At 40.2% G+C, this 18,043-nt stretch overlaps 1 protein-coding gene across 1 annotated transcript in view; it reads right to left on the bottom strand.

Moving 5' to 3' along the window:
- Nucleotides 1–18,043, bottom strand: part of slc9a5 (solute carrier family 9 member A5) — a 43,937-nt gene that overhangs the window by 23,509 nt on the left and 2,385 nt on the right. The window contains exons 2-3 of the mRNA XM_072671189.1: nt 6,410–6,712; nt 4,215–4,378 (exon numbers count right to left, since the gene is read on the bottom strand). Of these exons, the coding sequence (XP_072527290.1) occupies nt 4,215–4,378; nt 6,410–6,712 (467 nt within the window). The remainder of the gene's footprint in view (nt 1–4,214; nt 4,379–6,409; nt 6,713–18,043) is intronic.

Genomic DNA, 18,043 nt, shown 5'->3' on the forward strand with positions numbered 1-18,043 from the left:
GATGGAAATCAATGGATGGATGGATGCATGAATGTACGAGTAAATAATGCGAGAGATGGATGGATTCATTAGGTTAGCAGGTCTGGGTCAAAACAAAAGCTTGGACAAATCTTCTTGGACAAAACTCAAGACCTTATTGCTGGCCTAAGGTGTTCAGGTCATTATGTCATTCCTTCTGTACTGACAAGTGAATTGTTGTGAGCCTGATTATAATGGGAATAATTTTTATAGTATGGACAGATCATGTCAGCAGGTTTGGTTCAAAACACAAGACTGCACAAATCTCCAGCCAGACCTTATTGACTGCAAGTATTGGGATTTATACAGATATTCAGTTAACCACAGATATGTTAACAAATGCGCTGTTGTAACCTTGATTAGCTTGAGAAGCAAGACTAATGGTATGTATGGATCATAGTAGTCAGCAGATTTGAATCAAAACAAATGCTTGCACTAAATTCCAGACAGACCTGATTGCTTGTGTGAGGTGTACATGCATTCACACAGGGTCTTACTTTACTACAGCTGTCTGGGAATTGCACAATGATAGCCAAACAGAAACTGCCAAAAAAGTAAAAAAGTCAGACATTCTACAAGTCTAAGAAGAGCTATACAAAGCAGTGAGGCCTGAATAGGAGACTTAATGGAGCCATTATAAGCTTAAGTGCCGCCAAAAACTGTCTTAGATTCAGTATCACATTAATGCAGTTCTGTTAGATGAATGAGCTCTGAAGCTGTTTCCCTCCTACTCTTGAGTAAAAAGAACAGGCTTATTGGCCCTTCCCTCGTGCTGTTTTGATGTTGAGCCCACTGCTCACCGTCACAAAAGCACATTCTCTGCATTCAGTCTCAGTCCACCATAGTCAGTCAGTCTAAAATGAAAAGTGGGTTGTTGTGACCTTGATTGCTATGAAAGCCAATACAGTCTTTGAAAAGAGACAATGTTTCATTTCAAGCACCCAGAGACTTTGAGTGCAGATATAGGCCAAATGAATAGCATCTAGAAGACATTAGTGAAAATTAGTGTTATAATTCAATACAGGATTTAACATGCAGCATGTTTAATTTGTTAATTATGGAACTGCTGCTGCTTCAGAACACTCAATTATAAAAGATATCAAGAAAAGATATCAGAAGATAGAGTAAGTACTAATTATCATCTCTGATTTCGCTGCAGAATGGGGTTACATTCCCATAATAATGCAACACACCCTTATTCAATGTAGTGGTCCATAGGCTGGGATTAAAGCAAAGGGGTTAAAGCAAAGTCAGGCCCTTTCTAAGACCTGGGTCGGTCAAAGAACCTGGAACTATGATAAAAATAACCCTGACATGCAGCAATATAAATAGATGTTTCAACAATTTGAGCTAAGCCGATTAAACATTTTCTCCTCCTTTGGGTTTTATATAGTCATATTCAGTAACTGTTGGTCATAAACTATATGTCCAAATATTCCAGTAGATTATAGTAGCAATTATTGCCCATAGAATAGGACCCTCTGGAGCAGGTAAACATGAACCTATTGGTACCATGCCTAATGCCAGGCGTGGGCTAGAGGGTATAAAACCCCTCAACATGGAGCTGTGGAGCAGTGGAACTTGATTCTCTGGAATGATGGTGCTCCAGATTTGCAGATTAAGGTAAAGTAGGGTCAGCAATGGTCAGGAATGTCAGGGAGGGGTTACAGGTCACTGTGAGTAAGTTAATAGACAAGTCAGTACATTTAATTATTCACATTATTGTTATGTTTTGTTGGCATTGCTGAAAGATATGCTTTAGCTACATTTGTAAACGAAGTGGGCAATGTGTCAACAATATTATAAATAATATGTTATTTAATTACATTTTCATAACGCACTACATAAATCATGATATTTTGACTAATATTGCCATATTTTAAAAATGCAATAGGTTACCTAGGCTTAAGTGCCTGGCCCTGAGAACTTTGGGGCCTCTGGCCTACCGTTTTTTTGTAGGAGGTTTATCCCTCTAATCTCCACCCACACCCACACCAATAATTATCTGTGACTGTTAACTGGCCACATTTTAACAAGATCAGCTCTGATGCTGATTGGAAGTTTGACACATGCAATGAAACCGTTAACATAATTTAATGGATTTCTCTTTCAGTGATTGTACCAAGGGGACACAAGGGAGCGCTGCTCCCTCTGGAACACCTCTAGCCTGCACATAGCACCAAAGACGTTAGCAGCAGATCTTCAAGTTCTGTAAATTGTGAGGTGGAGCCGCCACAGATTTGTTGTTCCGGACCATTCCACAATGGCTTGGATTGAGATGTGGGTCATTTGGAAAACTGGGCTACACCTAAAACTCCATTCCCTAATAATGTGTGCAGAGTGGCAGGATGCCATCTAGGAATACTAGGGGTGTACCTGGTCTGCAACAACGTTTAGGTAGGTGGCACATGTCATATTGACGTCCACATGAATGTAGATGAATGCCAAGACCCAGAATGGCCCAGAGAATCCCACTCCCTCTACCAGCTTGTCTTCTTCCTACAGGGAACCCTCTGCCATTGCTCCAAGGTTCAGTTCCAACACTCGCCTGCCCAATGTATACGTTTTTAACAGTGGACAGGAGTCAGAATGGGCACTCTGCAGTTGGGTGTACAACACTGTGTTGCCAGTGTACAACACTGTGTTGCCAGTTTGCGGTTTGTCCCTCCTCACTCCGTCCCTTGTCCCTTGTCACTCTGACCAAGTCACCTGGAATTAATGAATTATTCTAAGATCTTAACACCTGCCTATTTATTTCACAATGAACACACTGTCCACGAAAATGGACTGTTTCCGGCCAATATATTCCGGATCCAGGCATGCTTAATTGTTTCAGGGTTAATAACGTAATTCAGTCCATCTGTGAGTATTCCTAATGTCTTGACTCAACAATTCACTCTCACAATAATCAAAGTCAGTAGAGTGTACCTGATTTCTCACTCATTCAGGAGTAGTCCATATGCAGATACTAGGACACAATCTTACTACGACTTCCATCTCTGCTACTTTTCTATCCTGTAAATGCAAGTACTGTCTGCTCACTTTAAGGAAAGATGAAAGGAGGGATGCTTATGTCATGACATAACAATGTCAACAGCATTATTATGGCAAATCATTTCAGCATCAGGTTGCCATAACAACCAGAGAGCAGACTGGTGAGGGCAGAGGAAATAGGTGGTCAGAAAAAACATTACATCATTCTTGTTTTTTCCAACTCCACTGGGGGCCTATTCAACCACATACTTTTATAGGAGCATAAGGTACAGTATTGTACACTTCAGTTTTACAGTTCTTTCTCGTATGCATTCATTCAGAATTAATTAGGCCAGCAATTCTGAAAATGTATATCGTTAAGCCTGCCTGGTGCATGAAAAACTCTTGCAATTAAACTATCTGGGCTCACTTTGTACCTTTTACTTGGACATATTACAAATATGTTTAAAAAAAACTTAGAAGTACATCTTAAGCTATAATTTATATGATTTTTTACATATTTTATACTTTTATATCTGACTTTTTGTAAAGATGCTAGTTGCATGTGGTCATGTCCTCTAGCCCTCTGTACAACTAAAGCAAAAATATGTGGAATCATGGAGACTTACAGGTTATATCGGCACACTCCAAGTCCAGATCCACCACGGTTTCATCCAGTCATTACCACGACCAATAAGTTCTCGACTTATTTGTCTCTTTGTGTTTAGATTTCATGTTACAAATGACAGAAATCTGATTGCTACTTGGGCCACCACTCGGAGTGTGTATTTACTGCCAAATTCTGTTGTACTACTGTGCAATGGCTATGAAGAATGATCTTAATTGGTTGCTGAAATGGGGCAGGTAAAGATGTGTTGCCTAAATGTCTGTTAAAAGCTTCAGCTCTCTTCAGCTAGCAAATTTGATCACAGATTTGCCTGATGTATTCCTGTGTTTTGACCTCTGCTGCCTGCAACCACTATGCATGTTAAATTGTCCTTAATAAAGCAGCTCTCACATGCTTTCTGCCTCAGCTCCCCTTCCCTTACATTAAATCACATCTTTATTGACGACATTTTCAAACCACATTGAGCAAAAACATCTCTAGCAGTACTCAGTCTTACTCTTAATCGTTGAGCTGAGCAAAACCCTTAAATACTTAAATACAAATGAGCATCCCTTTTTACTGAAGCAGGGGCTCAATGGGACGTCATGTGACTCACCACAGTGACTGCGTCATTCAGGAGTGATTCGCCAAAGACGATGATGAAGAGCATCTCGTTAACGTGGACTTCTTCAAACACAGCAAGCACTGCCACGGGATCCACTGCTGAGATCAAAGCCCCAAACAGCAGGAACTCCATCAGACCTGCTTCTACCTTGTCATCTGCAGACACACACATATAAAAAACATAACATAAAATAACAGTCATCACAAAGCCATATTCCCTTTCTGCATGCTTATGCAACGGTTATTTCAGCAGTGCACTGAATACACAGCCCACAAAGGAATACACAGTGCCAAAGAAGAACCACCAATGGTTCCATAAAGAATCTTTGAACACATTTAAGCAGGCTGTTCTTGTCTTTAAGACCTATATTCTAACTTTTACATTCTCTATTCAAAGCTTTCATATATTGTATATTTCTTTTATGTACAAAAATGAGAAAATTGCAGTTTACCATGATACCAGTCCTTGAATGTTGTTACTGGTTGGAGATCATCTCCCGATCAAATAAGTTCTTGTTCCTTTTAATGCCAGCTATTTTCTTTCAACCATCTACCACTGAAATTGTTAGTTTGATTATCATGGATAAGAAATACATCTCCTTTTTGTATACAGAACAGTTATGATTTATACAAATGAAGAATGTATTTTTCTGGTAAGCTCAAAAGCAAAAAGGTAAAGATTACACCATGTTAATTAGCTACTACAGTAGCAAAAAGGACATTGTTTACCTTGTTGGTTAATGTCTCTGCTCAAGGAAAAGTCATTATATCCTAAGACGCAAAATAAAAATTTGTATACTACTACTACTACTACTACTAATAACTACTAATAGCCCCTTGTAAAACATCTTGTTATTTTGTACCAGCAGGCAGAGAAGAAAATAGGCTGCTTCTATAATTATCTTTAGCCAGCTACTTTACTAATTGAGAAAGAAATATTGCTTGAGTTGACTTATAACCTAGACATTACTATTATTAAAGTAATTTAATATTAACACACTTTTTATAATGTGATGTAAATGAGGTATGAGAGTGTAAAAGCCCTTTTACGGGTTAAGTAACAAAATTTAATGTTCCTGCCTTAATGAAAAATGTATAATAAGTAATAATTGTATAATAAGTAGCATGCAGGGCATGGATACTTGAGCATTGTTAGTAGGGAAGCTTGCTGACATATATTTCCAGATTTTCTCAAATATAACAAATATTTTATTTACTATCCAAAATCGCCAGTGATCATATATGCCTTATGAGTATGAGTATATTTAATGTTAATAATGGTAAAATAAGCTTTTCTATTTCGTCTTACAGCACTCTGCATGTACCTCTTCCCCCTGAATACATTTTAAATTGAGGCGGCAACCTCAAAACTACTGTAAAACAATTAACAATCATCTCCATAACCATTTGGTGTAACAACCTTTTGTAAGTGAGATATATTTATATATGACATTAGCAGCAGAGCGTTTAAGTATGTAAGTTGTGAGCTGGGGCCTCCATGGATTCCCAGTTGTCCTTTCTTGGACCACTTTTGGTAGGTACTGACCACTGCATACCAGATAAAAAACACAAGACCTGCCTGATGTTTTGGAAATGCCTAGACCCAGTCGTCTAGCCATCACAATTTGCCCCCCTGGCCTTGGCTCAGATCCTTATGCTTGCCCAACACCTTCAAGAACTGACTGCTGCATAACCTATCCCACCCCTTGACAGATGCCACTGTAGATGATGATAATCTGTGTTTTTCACTTCACCTGTCAGCGGTGTAGAAACAGCCTGTGTTGAATGTATTGTTTTCGTGATGTCACAAAAATCAGTGCATTCACATATATCTACCCATTCATTTTACAGCAGTTTAGCTTGTCCAGGCATGTTATATAGAGTCATAGCTTTTTAATGAAAGGCAGCTAATCAAAAAAGAGGTAATTTACACATCATTCCTAAAAGCACAATTACAAAAATGACCTGTTTAATTACTAAATGTTCATGTAAAACTGTATTATGACTGTTACATACAGAGAAGCATCACAAGTGAACATCAGGCAAGACAAATTATATTAGAGAAAAATGTGGAATCTAGGTACTTCCACATAATGTAAAGGTTCCACACCATTTAAAAGCTTTTGGTTAAACCATAAACCCTTCTGGAACATTTTTAACAGAGTAAATGAGCCCATGGTAACTTACCAATGACCCCAGCCAGTTTAACTCCATAAAGGCAGAATCCAGTACAGAAGGCGTTCCACAGAGTTCCTACCACTGCATACATCAAGATGGCGCCCAGGTTGTCAAAGAACAAGCGGGCGGGCATGAAATACCCAGCATCCCCCACTATGGTGGGCAGCAGGAAGAGGAAGAAGAGGCCTGGGTCCAGCTGGTAGAGCTGCTTCTTGTTGGCGATGAGGACCACCCCACCCAGAACCAGGCCCAATAAGATCAGGACGCAGCTCTCCGGGACCACGGTGGTGAACCGCTGAGAGAAGTGGAACACTAGGAGTAAAGGGGGAAAGAAATGGTCAGTGCCCAATTGTATAGCTTTTCCCTTCTAAGATCGAATAGCTGCCTGGGCCCAGTTTCCCAAAAGCATCTTCAGTATGATGCTTGCTCTACCATTTAAGAATCATATTTTGAAAAACCCATGCCTGGAAAGTTTAGCAATATTTATTTAATTATCATTTAGAAACTAACATCTTCAAATCATCACAAAATAACTGAGCAATTATCTTCTTAACCACTTATTTTTTACAGTCAGGGTTACAGAGGGTCTGGAGCCTACCCAGAATCATTGAGTGCATGGCAGGAATACCCCTGGACAGAGTACCAGTCCATTGCTAGGTATTATACACACCTAGGGTCAATTGAGCATTGCCAATTCACTCACAATGTGTGTTTTGGGTGGAAACCAACACAATATTCCAAGCTCCTCACAGACCTGAGCAAGGACTCAACCCATAACATTGAGCCTCTGGAGCTGCGCAACGCACACTACTCATAGCACTACCATGCCACCCCTTCTAAATGCATAAGCATTTATCAGTAATAGTCCCCAGTCCCCAGCATCTTTGCTTGTTCCCTGCAATGAATCTTGAGTCATGTCAATGGGGTATTCGTACCTTGCACAGAATAATTCTGGACCCACTGTGATCCTGAAAATGAGGAAGAGGATAAGAAGATGGATGCATGCTTATAACCATATCAATTATCTTTCTGAAATCAATTACATTTCTATGGAACACACAAGCTTACATGGTCCCAGGAGCCAATTTAGGCCCAGTCCAGACCTTCTCCGTCCTTTATCATAATTAAAAATAAAAGTAATTATGTAAAATCTGCTAGATTATCTTACAATGAAATAATATGTTTACTTCGATGTGATTTAACTGGGCTTATGAGGGGCTTTTCCTAATCAGTTTTATCTAATGTTATATAGTGAATCATTTTTAAAGACAGGCTAAATAGTGAACCTAGCATTTTTATGAGCCTACATTGCCAATGTTTATAAGTCTACATTGTGGATACAGACAAATAGTCACTGTTGTCCACTTAGGCTGGCCTAACGTCACAGCACTTTTACAGCAGCACACACAATCAGCTATTGTTTAGGCTATCTATAACTTCCTGGACTATCTTAGCGAAGCTCAGAGACACTGTGTGTAAAGGGCTGTGTGCATTTGGGTTCTATTAACCCTGCTTTAGAATCATCACAAAATACAAATCCTTTAATACCCTTTAATTTCTTTTCATTCTCATCTCATATTATGAGTAGTTTTTATTAAGTAGAACTGAATTGAATGAAGCGAATTGGACTGCATTCAGAATAATGGGAAGTTGTGGAGCTGAACTTGTTTAAGTAGATTAAACCTCTAGGGCACCTGCCTGCTGAGTTGCAGTACGAGGTAAGACACCTGGGGAAAGGACAGAGGAAGGAACAGAGACACAGATGACCGTGAAATCAGGTTGCATTCAGGAAGTCCCTGGTTTTCACAAACAATATCTCTTTGTGTTTGTTCAAGGTCATGTTCCAAAGGATACTTACAATGATATTTGATTTACCTGATGTAAAATATATTTTGTGACAATTTCACAGCTGTATTGCTGAGAGTTAAAGAACGTTTTATAGAAGTTGCACCCATTGCTGACACAGATGTGCAAATGCACACACACAGACAGCTTGTCTAGTCCCTGTAGAGCAGTACTGCCAATAGTGAATAACTATTGACACCATGCCTAATGCCAGGCGTGGGCTATAGCATTGAGCTGTGGAGCAGTGGAACTGTGTTCCCTGGAATGAAGGTGCTTCATCCAATATATTTAGGATGAGTTGAGGAGTTGGGAATGAGGTGTGGTGGTGATCATGCAATATTCTGACCTCACTAACACTAATGTCACTGAGTGCAAACAAATCTTCACTAGAAAGTAGAAAAAGCCTTCACTGGACAGTACAAAAAGCCTTCCCTGGACAGTGGAGAAAGTTACTCCAACAATAGCAGAATAAACTCTTTTTAATACCCATGTCTTCAAAATTGTATTCCTTCAAATATGTATTCCTATGTAAACCTGCCCTATTTACTCTGGATAAAACAGTCTACCTGTATTTTTATCCTTGGTGTGATTTGTTTGGGCAGGTGTGAATTGAAGTAATCACACTCAGATATGGACCAAAACAATCCTTGAGAGGGGTGGTTTCAGTCCAGTCTTAAACGAATTCTGGAGCGGGTCATTTGTGGTGAGAGCATGATCTGACGCTCATCATGTTTGAGCTAAGTGGCTCCCGTAGCAAGCTACATTGCCCAGATCATTACTACAGCTATGAACAAATGGCATCTCAGCCGTTTCTTCATGTTAAACTGCACAGAAATATGCATTAGTCCGGAATACAGTGTTTCACTTTCTTGCCATCTCCTTAGACAGATCTGATCAATAAGCAGAGAGAATATTCTCACATGGTTTGTTGTGACGCTTCATTTTTAAGTGTTTTGGTGCGCTTAATTTTTACCCTCGGTGAGAACAATAAAACAAAACACAGGGGAAAAACCAAGTTTGTAAACAGAGGGTTTACAAACTTGCCAACTGATTTGGTCCAGAGCAAACCAAGTACACAAGTGAAAGCGCCCTAATACATAAAAAGCCAGACCTAGGCCCTACACAAAGCTAAAGACTAGTAATGTATTTTATAAGTAATAAGAGCATGAATCCAGAGGAAGTGAACACCAATTAGAAACCAATTTGCATTTGTTCCATATGACATGAATAATTGGGCTCACTGAATAAAAGCTTTTATGCTAACTGGGGCTGCTGGAAGGACAAGAGTGGGGGGGCAGCATATGTGGAGTTATAACAAGAGCACCAGCAGACAAATAATAATGAACAAGAGGGCAGCACAGTATACTCTTGGTTAATCATTAGCACAGCATGATATTGCCACTTATCCAAATGAATACTAATAAATTATAGACATTTCTGTTGCGTGAGCACAATGACACATCTCATGTTTCAGATGAGTCTTCAGTGAGTGTACTGTCGAAGCACACGGTGTGACTATGCTAATTTTCCATCAAGAATATGGCAACCCTGGCTTCATCCACACAGTACGGCAATGCCAAGCACTTTGTATTCTCATGGACTATTAAAAACAGGTGCCACAAAGGGTTGCCTCAAGCCTCAAGCAATGCCATAGAAGAACCACTGCTGTTCCCTAAAGAATTGCAAGGCAGACCCTGTGCCAGAAGCCAGAAAGCAACATGGCCACACATCTGCAGTGCCATCACTCTGATGTGTGATGTCCCACCTTTCAACATAAAAGAGCCAGTCTTACGAGCTGAGCAGGATTGCAGATTTTGTGGATCTGACCAGGCTGTGTCAAAATAAAAGTAACTAATAGCAGTAACACAAAATACTTTCAAGCAAGTTAAAATTACTCTCACACATTTTTTCTGATCTGAAAAAGTATGGGAAAACTGATTAAGGGGCAAATGATTTAAGTTTGTTGTTTTGTTTTTTTCCACTTTACACATCTTTTGTTTTACATTTTAGCATGTAAAAGCTATTAGAGTTTTTTTAATGGTTTATATCAGCAGGAAAGTTCATTAAAACAGTGAGTTTCTGAAGAAGTTGTTCATCTTTATTGTCTTCATTGTCAAATGCATAACAAAACCTAAGGCTAAATTCAAAAGCTGATATCTTTATAATAAACTGATATCTCTTAATTTGGTAATTTAGCTATTCAGAATCTGAATAATCGATTATGCATTTCAATTATCAACAGATTATTTCACATCAAACTAGTCATTTTTTGCACCACTAATTTGCTGTAAATAAATAAAATCAAACGCGAATAAACAGAATTTATTCTCTGATATTAGTCAAAGCTTTTTTTCCCCACAGTGCATCAGTTTATGTATTTTTTATCTCTTAATTGCTTTGTTGTCATGCTTTGAATTTCAATATCAATATCAGTGACTAACACCTGCTCTCATCCACCGGAATGTTCTCCAACAGAAGCATGGATACAGAGATAATATCAGACGGCTGTGTGCCGGCTGACTGAAGATGAGAGACCATGATGAGGTCAACACAGTTTAATCTCTGTGTTATTAAATTACCTTCCATGGCAAAGGTTCTGCTGCGTTGTTGCAAATACCTGCACAATCTCACTTACCAAACAACCTTACACAAGAAATATTTCAGCAGAAAAACAGTACTGACTGTGAGTCAACCGGTTAACGCACAAGAAGGCTAGACTTCATTTGCCACAGCGTGCAGATTCCATTCAGGCCTGCGTGTCTCTCACGTCATTCAGAGAGAGGGTGAATTGTTTAGGACACTGCCCTGCACAATTTAGTTTTTTATTTCCCTACCCAGCACACCTGATCCAGCTAATCAGCTACTTAACAAACCCTTCCTGAGCTAAAGGTAGTGTGTTAGAGCAGATACCACTAAAATGTGCAGAAAAGGGAGTCTTTCAGGACCAGGGTTAGGAACCAGGAGCATAGAAGATGCAGTATGCTACAAGCTAGCTGTAGAGAGGCAATGTGGCTTAAATGATGATAGAAGGGGCTAAATCATGTGGCTTACATGTGGTGATGATCAAGCCAAATCATTAAGTTCAACAATCAGTCACAATAACTAATACATGTACATTCATTTGAAAAAATATTTAAATATATAGACATTTAATCTGTATTTGAACAGTATTGAGAGATTGAGACAATATACTAATAACTTAACACATACAGCTCAAATACATAATTGGTAATATGCAATTAATGTAACTTATTAATAAAAATGCAATTTTCTTGAGAGGAAAATGCCACATGATTTACTACTTAAAATGCCTAAAATTAGAATCAGGTGCAGCACATCAGCTGCTGCTGATTAGAACATGGTAAGAGAGGTTTCTGAAGGAGCCTGTCTTATTTAACTCTCTGACATTTAGATTGATCTGCTCTTGATTGTTGATGTGAGTGGAGTCATCATGGCCAGATCCAAAGAGCTCGCTGAGGCCTTCAAAAAGAAGGTTGTAGATGCAGATGCTTCTGAGTAGGGATTTAAATAGATAAAAAAAAACATTTAGGAACCAGCCGTTCCACTGTCCGCTAAATCATTTACAACAGAATCAACTGGTAACATAGACAGGTCAGACCGTCCTAGCAAGTTCAGCCAAAGAGCGGACCCCAAGATGTGTAAATATGCCTCCGATAATCCTGAAAGTGCGTCATGAGCAAGTAGGTCTTGCCACAGTTGATGTCAAAGTACAGCATCTACATTCAGAAAGAAAGGTTGTTGGTTGATCACCACTACACCTCATCCCCAACTCACCAACTCAGCCATAAAATACTGGATGGAGCATCATTCCAAAGAACAGAGTTCCACTGCTCCACAGCTCAATGCTGGGGGACTTTATACCCCTCTAGCCCATGGCTGGTATTAGGCATTGCACCAATAGGTTAATGTTTATCTGCTCCAGTTCATGTATATCTGTCTATTCTATTGGCAGTTCTTTTCTACAGGGACTAGAGAAGTAGCTGTGTGTGCGCATTTGCACATCTGTGTCAGCAATGGGTGCAGCTTAAAGTAGCTGAATGAATTCATTACGGAATACAAGCGATGGATACATAGCTAAGACTTTTGCACAGTACTGTATAGTGAATGTGGATCTTGCCCTATCAAACTAATGCTTGAGTAAGGCCAAGTGAGGAATTCTGTTGAGTGCTTTAATTTCACACGTTTTACAGTAGCTGGAGCATCAGTGGGTGAAGAAGCAAGACTGATCTGCAGTTCAAGCAATACAGAGTAATGAGTCAGCATGATCTGGGCTTTCCTCCAGAAACGTGTCGACCCTTACAGAAAAAGAGACCACCCACAGACCCCATTCTCAAGAAAAGGAAGAAGAGAGGGAGCACTGGTAAGATGGTTAGAGGGTCAGACAGAAGGAGGAGAGAGGTAAGGAGAGAGGAAGGAAGACAGGAGATAGGGAAGGGGGAGAGGGAGGAGAGGGAGAAAGACAAGAGAGAGGGAAGGTGGAGAGGGAGGAGGAGAGGAGAGGGAGAAGGAGAAGAGGGAGAAAGAGGAAGAGAGGAAAGAGGGAAGGGGAGAAGAAGGAAGAGAAGGGAGAGAGGGAATGAGAAGAAAGGGAAGAGAGGAGAGAGGAAAGGAGAAGAGGGGGAAGAGAGGAGAGAGAGAAGGAAATAGGGCTGAAGAAAGGAGAGAAGGGGGGTGTAATGTTGGTGGTGGAGCAGGAGGGTAATGAGAGAGTCTAATGGCAGTAATTATTCATGTTTTTCATGGACAGAGTGATTAGAGCACGACAAACACACACACACACACACACACACACACACACACACACACACACACACAGCTGTACCAGGGACACATCAATCACCCTCTCTGAGTCATTCCTGTGAGCACACAAAAACACTCCCCTCTCTCTCTCTCTCTCTCTCTCTCCCTCACACACACATACACACACAACATATTGTACATTTACACATACACAATTATGTCTACATGGAGGCAAGAGCTTTCATGAGAGAGCACACACACATACACACACTCACTGACGTGTGGGTTCAAAAGCAAATGGTCCTTCTAAGACAGTGGTTTTAAGCTGGGGAGAGAAAGAGAGAGAAAGAGAGAGAGATAGAGAGAGATTGAGAGAAAGAAAAATGCAATCTCTGTCTATAATGTCCAGCCACAACCACACTTTTACAAACACATACACACACACACACACACACACACACACACACACACACAGGCTTTTAAGGCAGTTTTTCTGGAGTGGACAAGCAATTAAAGCAGCCAGCCCACTTCTTTGAATGGAGCAGTAGATAAGACCAATCCAGCAGTAATAAAGAGCCTACCTCACAATTAAACACCCTCTTAGGTAAACCCTCACAGTCTTTATCAGCGGTTATGGAGACAGCCCTGGCGGACAGGAGAACAGGCCTGCTGGACGCCAGGCATGTATTAAACATGATCCATCATACTTTCCTATTTAAACAGCAAGCTCATTGTTTTTCTGTAATCTTACATCAGTATATAACAACTTTACTGCCTCTAAAACATCAACACGCCCCACCATTACCTTCCCTCCCAGAAGCCCACCTATTAATGAGAGAAAACATTCAGCTAGCAGAGACCATCCCTGATAATGTGTCCCGGTTTGGAAGGCAAGTGCTTTATGTTTGTTGAGTGGCACTAACTTTAAAGACCTGCCTGTAGGACGTTCATGATATATCGGCGGTCGATATATTATTTGTTGATGATGGAAAAATGTCATCATTTTCACAGGTCCAGTACTGAAATTACAGCTCCTAATTAAAGGCGGTACTTTACTCTGTATTCTCTAGTGGTGGGCTATTTTTACTTTCTTTCCAGCTCACATAAAAGAGGCACGGCACCATCGCCATCGCCTAGGGCTGCATCATAGTTCATTTTACCTACTAGCATGTGAAGTATTCATGTAAAGCTAGCATGTAAAGATATCTACTAGCATGTAAAGTATTCATGTAAAGTTAGCATGGAAAAATGTCTGCTAGCATGTAAAGTTTTCATGTAAAGTTAGCATGTAAAGATGTCTGCTAGCATGTAAAGTATTATTGTAAAGCTAGCATGTAAAAATATCTAGTAGCATGTTAAGTATTCATGTAAAGCTAGCATGTAAAAATATCTACTAGCATGTAAGGTATTCATGTAAACCTAGCATGTAACGATGTCTGCTAGCATTGAAAATATTCATGTAAAGTTAGCATGGAAAGATGTGTGCTAGCATGTAAAGTATTATTGTAAAGCTAGCATGTAAAGATATCTAGTAGCATGTTAAGTATTCATGTAAAGTTAGCATGGAAAGATGTCTGCTAGCATGTAAAGTATTCATGTAAAGCTAGCATGTAAAGATATCTACTAGCATATAAAGTATTCATGTAAAGCTAGCATTGAAAGATGTCTACTAGCATGTATTCTTGTAAAAGTAGCATGTAAAGATGTAAAGATTAGCAGAGAGAAACATTTTTTATTATGTCAAATTATTGTTAAAAACTATATATATATATATATATATTTGGAGCATCTGTACATCTATTCTGTGTTCGGTTAGTTTCATAGTAGCTGCCTACGCATTTATATTAGTTAAAGAACAAAGTTAGTGTTGTCCTGCTGTACTGTGTCATATTTCTAAGTGAAACATAATATGAGGGATGTACAGTTTTAAGGAGGGTGTGCAGGCTAGCCAAAGACATTTCAGAGGTGTGTAAAAGTCATTCGATTTCAATGGAAGATGAAAAGAACAAATGGCATGATCCCAGACATGAACTAACATGCTAGAAAAGGCTCAGTTTGATTTAGGATCAGCTGAATAATAAAGCTATTGTTTCCTATGGCAAGTGTACAACGGACACCACAAACAAGGCCTTGCTTGCTTGTCTGGTTGATTGGTTGTGCTTTTGAAGTCCACGGCAGGGCACTGTGGCCTGGACATGAAGCAGAGCGATAAAAAGATGAAAGGATGAGCGTGAAAGAGGAACATGACAGCCCACAAGAAGCATGAGCTGAATGACTAGTCCAGCAGACGTCTCCTCCACACCTGCACGGTCTCCGCAGCCATGCCCTCTCACCATGGACACCATTCAACAGCTCTCTCTCGCTCTCAAAATATTATGGGATGCAGAACACTGACGGCACACACTGTGGTTGCATTCCAGTCACCATAGTAGGTCTCTGTGAAATAGAGTACACTGGGTATTCATCCAAACCATAGGGAGCGAAAACGTTCCGTTGGAAGGGAACTTCACACTACGTAGGGAATAGTGAACAGCGATTTACCGTTTTACAGGGCGCTGCATGACAGTTTAGTCATCAGATATTACACATCTATTAAAGTGCGTGTGCTCATTCTTCCGAACAGAGGTATGTATTCAATCAACTGCAATTCCCATAACCCACATTCCGCGCTTAGTGTGTTGGGAAATTTAAGGACACAGTTTATGGGCCCTGTGGATTGGAGTACAGCTTGCAAGCCTCTGTGGCCCGTATCAACACAGCAATTCAGCAGCAAATATACTCAAAGAAGTGATTCTTTTTTCCACTTCCACAACAAGGCTCCTGGTCTTAAATTACCTGGCAGCACCTTCTAACCACTCTGGTTCCCTTTGGAGCTCCCGTTGCTCGGCACAAGCACAACAGCGCAGGGATAGTAAACATTGACCTTGGATTTGTTTTATAATAATGGCCGTAATGAGCTGAGCAGTTTTTGGTGTTCCAGTCAGGTTTCAGAAAATGGTCAGTGGCTAATTTATGACATGATGTGTGTCATTTTAACACACTTTTTGAACCATGCATGCTAATTTGCTAAATGTTTTAATGCTGTCTGTTTTGATGCCAACTGGACTGTCCTTGAATTAAAGTGACCTAAAAACATGATGTATTACTGACCCCAGATGCAGTCAATCAGCCAAGACTCACATGTCTGAAATCTGAACTTTGCTTCTTTCGGCTACAACAGGAGATGCTAGACTATTGTTGCCAACAAACACTGAAATTAGACTGTCACAACTCTCAGCTTTGTAAATACATGCACAAAAGAGGTCTTACCGCCATCTCAAAATTACTTTATTTGGCGCAGACAAATTGGGAACATGCAACCTTTATCTCAGGACAGTATGTGAATGCAATCTGCACGTTGTGGTCTGTTGTGCATTAAGATCTTAAGTAGCTGTGATGAATTGCTGTAATTGCTGACAGTCTAATGCTGGGTTCCTTTCAAACTAGAATTTCAGAATGCCCGATTTCTAAGTGGGAAATTTACAGTCCAATGTCTATATGTGGACGTGTTTCCATGGTGTTTTGGATACTCACAATACTGCATAAAACGTTGTTATAAACTGGTTTTGCTAACAATGGAAACCTAGGACATAAAAGGTAGGACATACTTTGGTTAGATTAGCCATAAATCTCATAAAGCTTATTTTTTGGGATTTTTTAAAAATAGCGTACAGTTATACTGCAAATCACCAATCTAACTACAATATTTGGCCAAAAGTATCCAGACACCTTTTTATGAGCTTATTCAGTTCAAGTAACCCACACAGAATTCATATATAAACTCGAGCATTAGCTAGTAGACTATGAAGCCCCCCATCATTAGGCTGTAGGGCAGTGGAAATGCATTTTCTGGGGTGATAGTGCTCCATCCAATACCTTAAGGATAAGCTGGAGTGGCTTTTCTGATCCACAACAGACCATCTAATGTCAGTTCCTGATTTTACTATTGCTGCTGTGACTGAATGCAAGCAAATGCTCACAGCAATGTTCCAACATTTATTCTCTCTATCCATCCATTCATCCATCCATCCATCCATCCATCCAGAATCTACTCTATCTATACAGTAAAGAGACAATTAGTCAACTGATTCTTCAAGAGAACCGGCTGTGATAACTCTGATAGACATTCTGTGTAGCACCTCCTTGTCAGTATTGACCAGTAGGAGAGTCTGAAATTGATATTCAGGTGAGAACCTTGCAGGTGCTTTGGGTAATACATTGCAGTGGACCCCTTCTCCTAATATGAAATGCAAGGCAAATATGCACAGTGAATTTGGATGGTGCTGCCTGAGGGGAACAGAGACAGTAGAGATGTCTGAAATAGAACACTGTCTCTGCCTGGCTTATGAAAAACAGAGTGGGCCAATCGCCCAACAGACGCCCACACAAGCAAAACAACCCACCAGCAAGCAGCATTACAAAACAGGAACGGGGTTAAGGTAGAACGAGAGGCTAAAAGCTGTGAGGCAGGATACGGGTGAATGGAGAATGAGACGTGAGAGATCAGATGGAACAGCAGTGTTTTCGTAATCATTTTACACCAGCAAACCTCAGAAGCATGCAGGAGACAGAAGGTGCCCATCAGCACCAGAATCTACAGTAATCGAACAACGTGGCCCTTTCCACTGCCAATGTTCTTCTGTTTCTCTATCACGACAGTAAAGCTGGAGACTGTCATGGCCAATCTGCCACTGAGTAACTGCTTTCCTGGGTATTTGTAGCAGGGATGATCTCTCACCCTGTGGACAGGACCACAGCTAAACACAGCGCCTCTGCCGGCTGGAGATGAGTCACACTCAATCATTAGAGGATACAGCCCTGCCTGTACAGGGGCTTGTAATAAAAAACAAAAAAACAGAACATTTGGAGAAGTGCCGAAGAAGCAGGAACACTGTGATCCCACTAAAAAAGATATACAGAGACCTACTGGACAAAAGGCCAATGGGTAAATACTATCATAACTCAAATGACACTATACACAGATACAGCGGCATATTT

The sequence above is a fragment of the Salminus brasiliensis genome, chromosome 25, assembly GCF_030463535.1.
Source record: "Salminus brasiliensis chromosome 25, fSalBra1.hap2, whole genome shotgun sequence".
In the NCBI taxonomy this organism is placed as follows: Eukaryota; Metazoa; Chordata; class Actinopteri; order Characiformes; family Bryconidae; genus Salminus; species Salminus brasiliensis.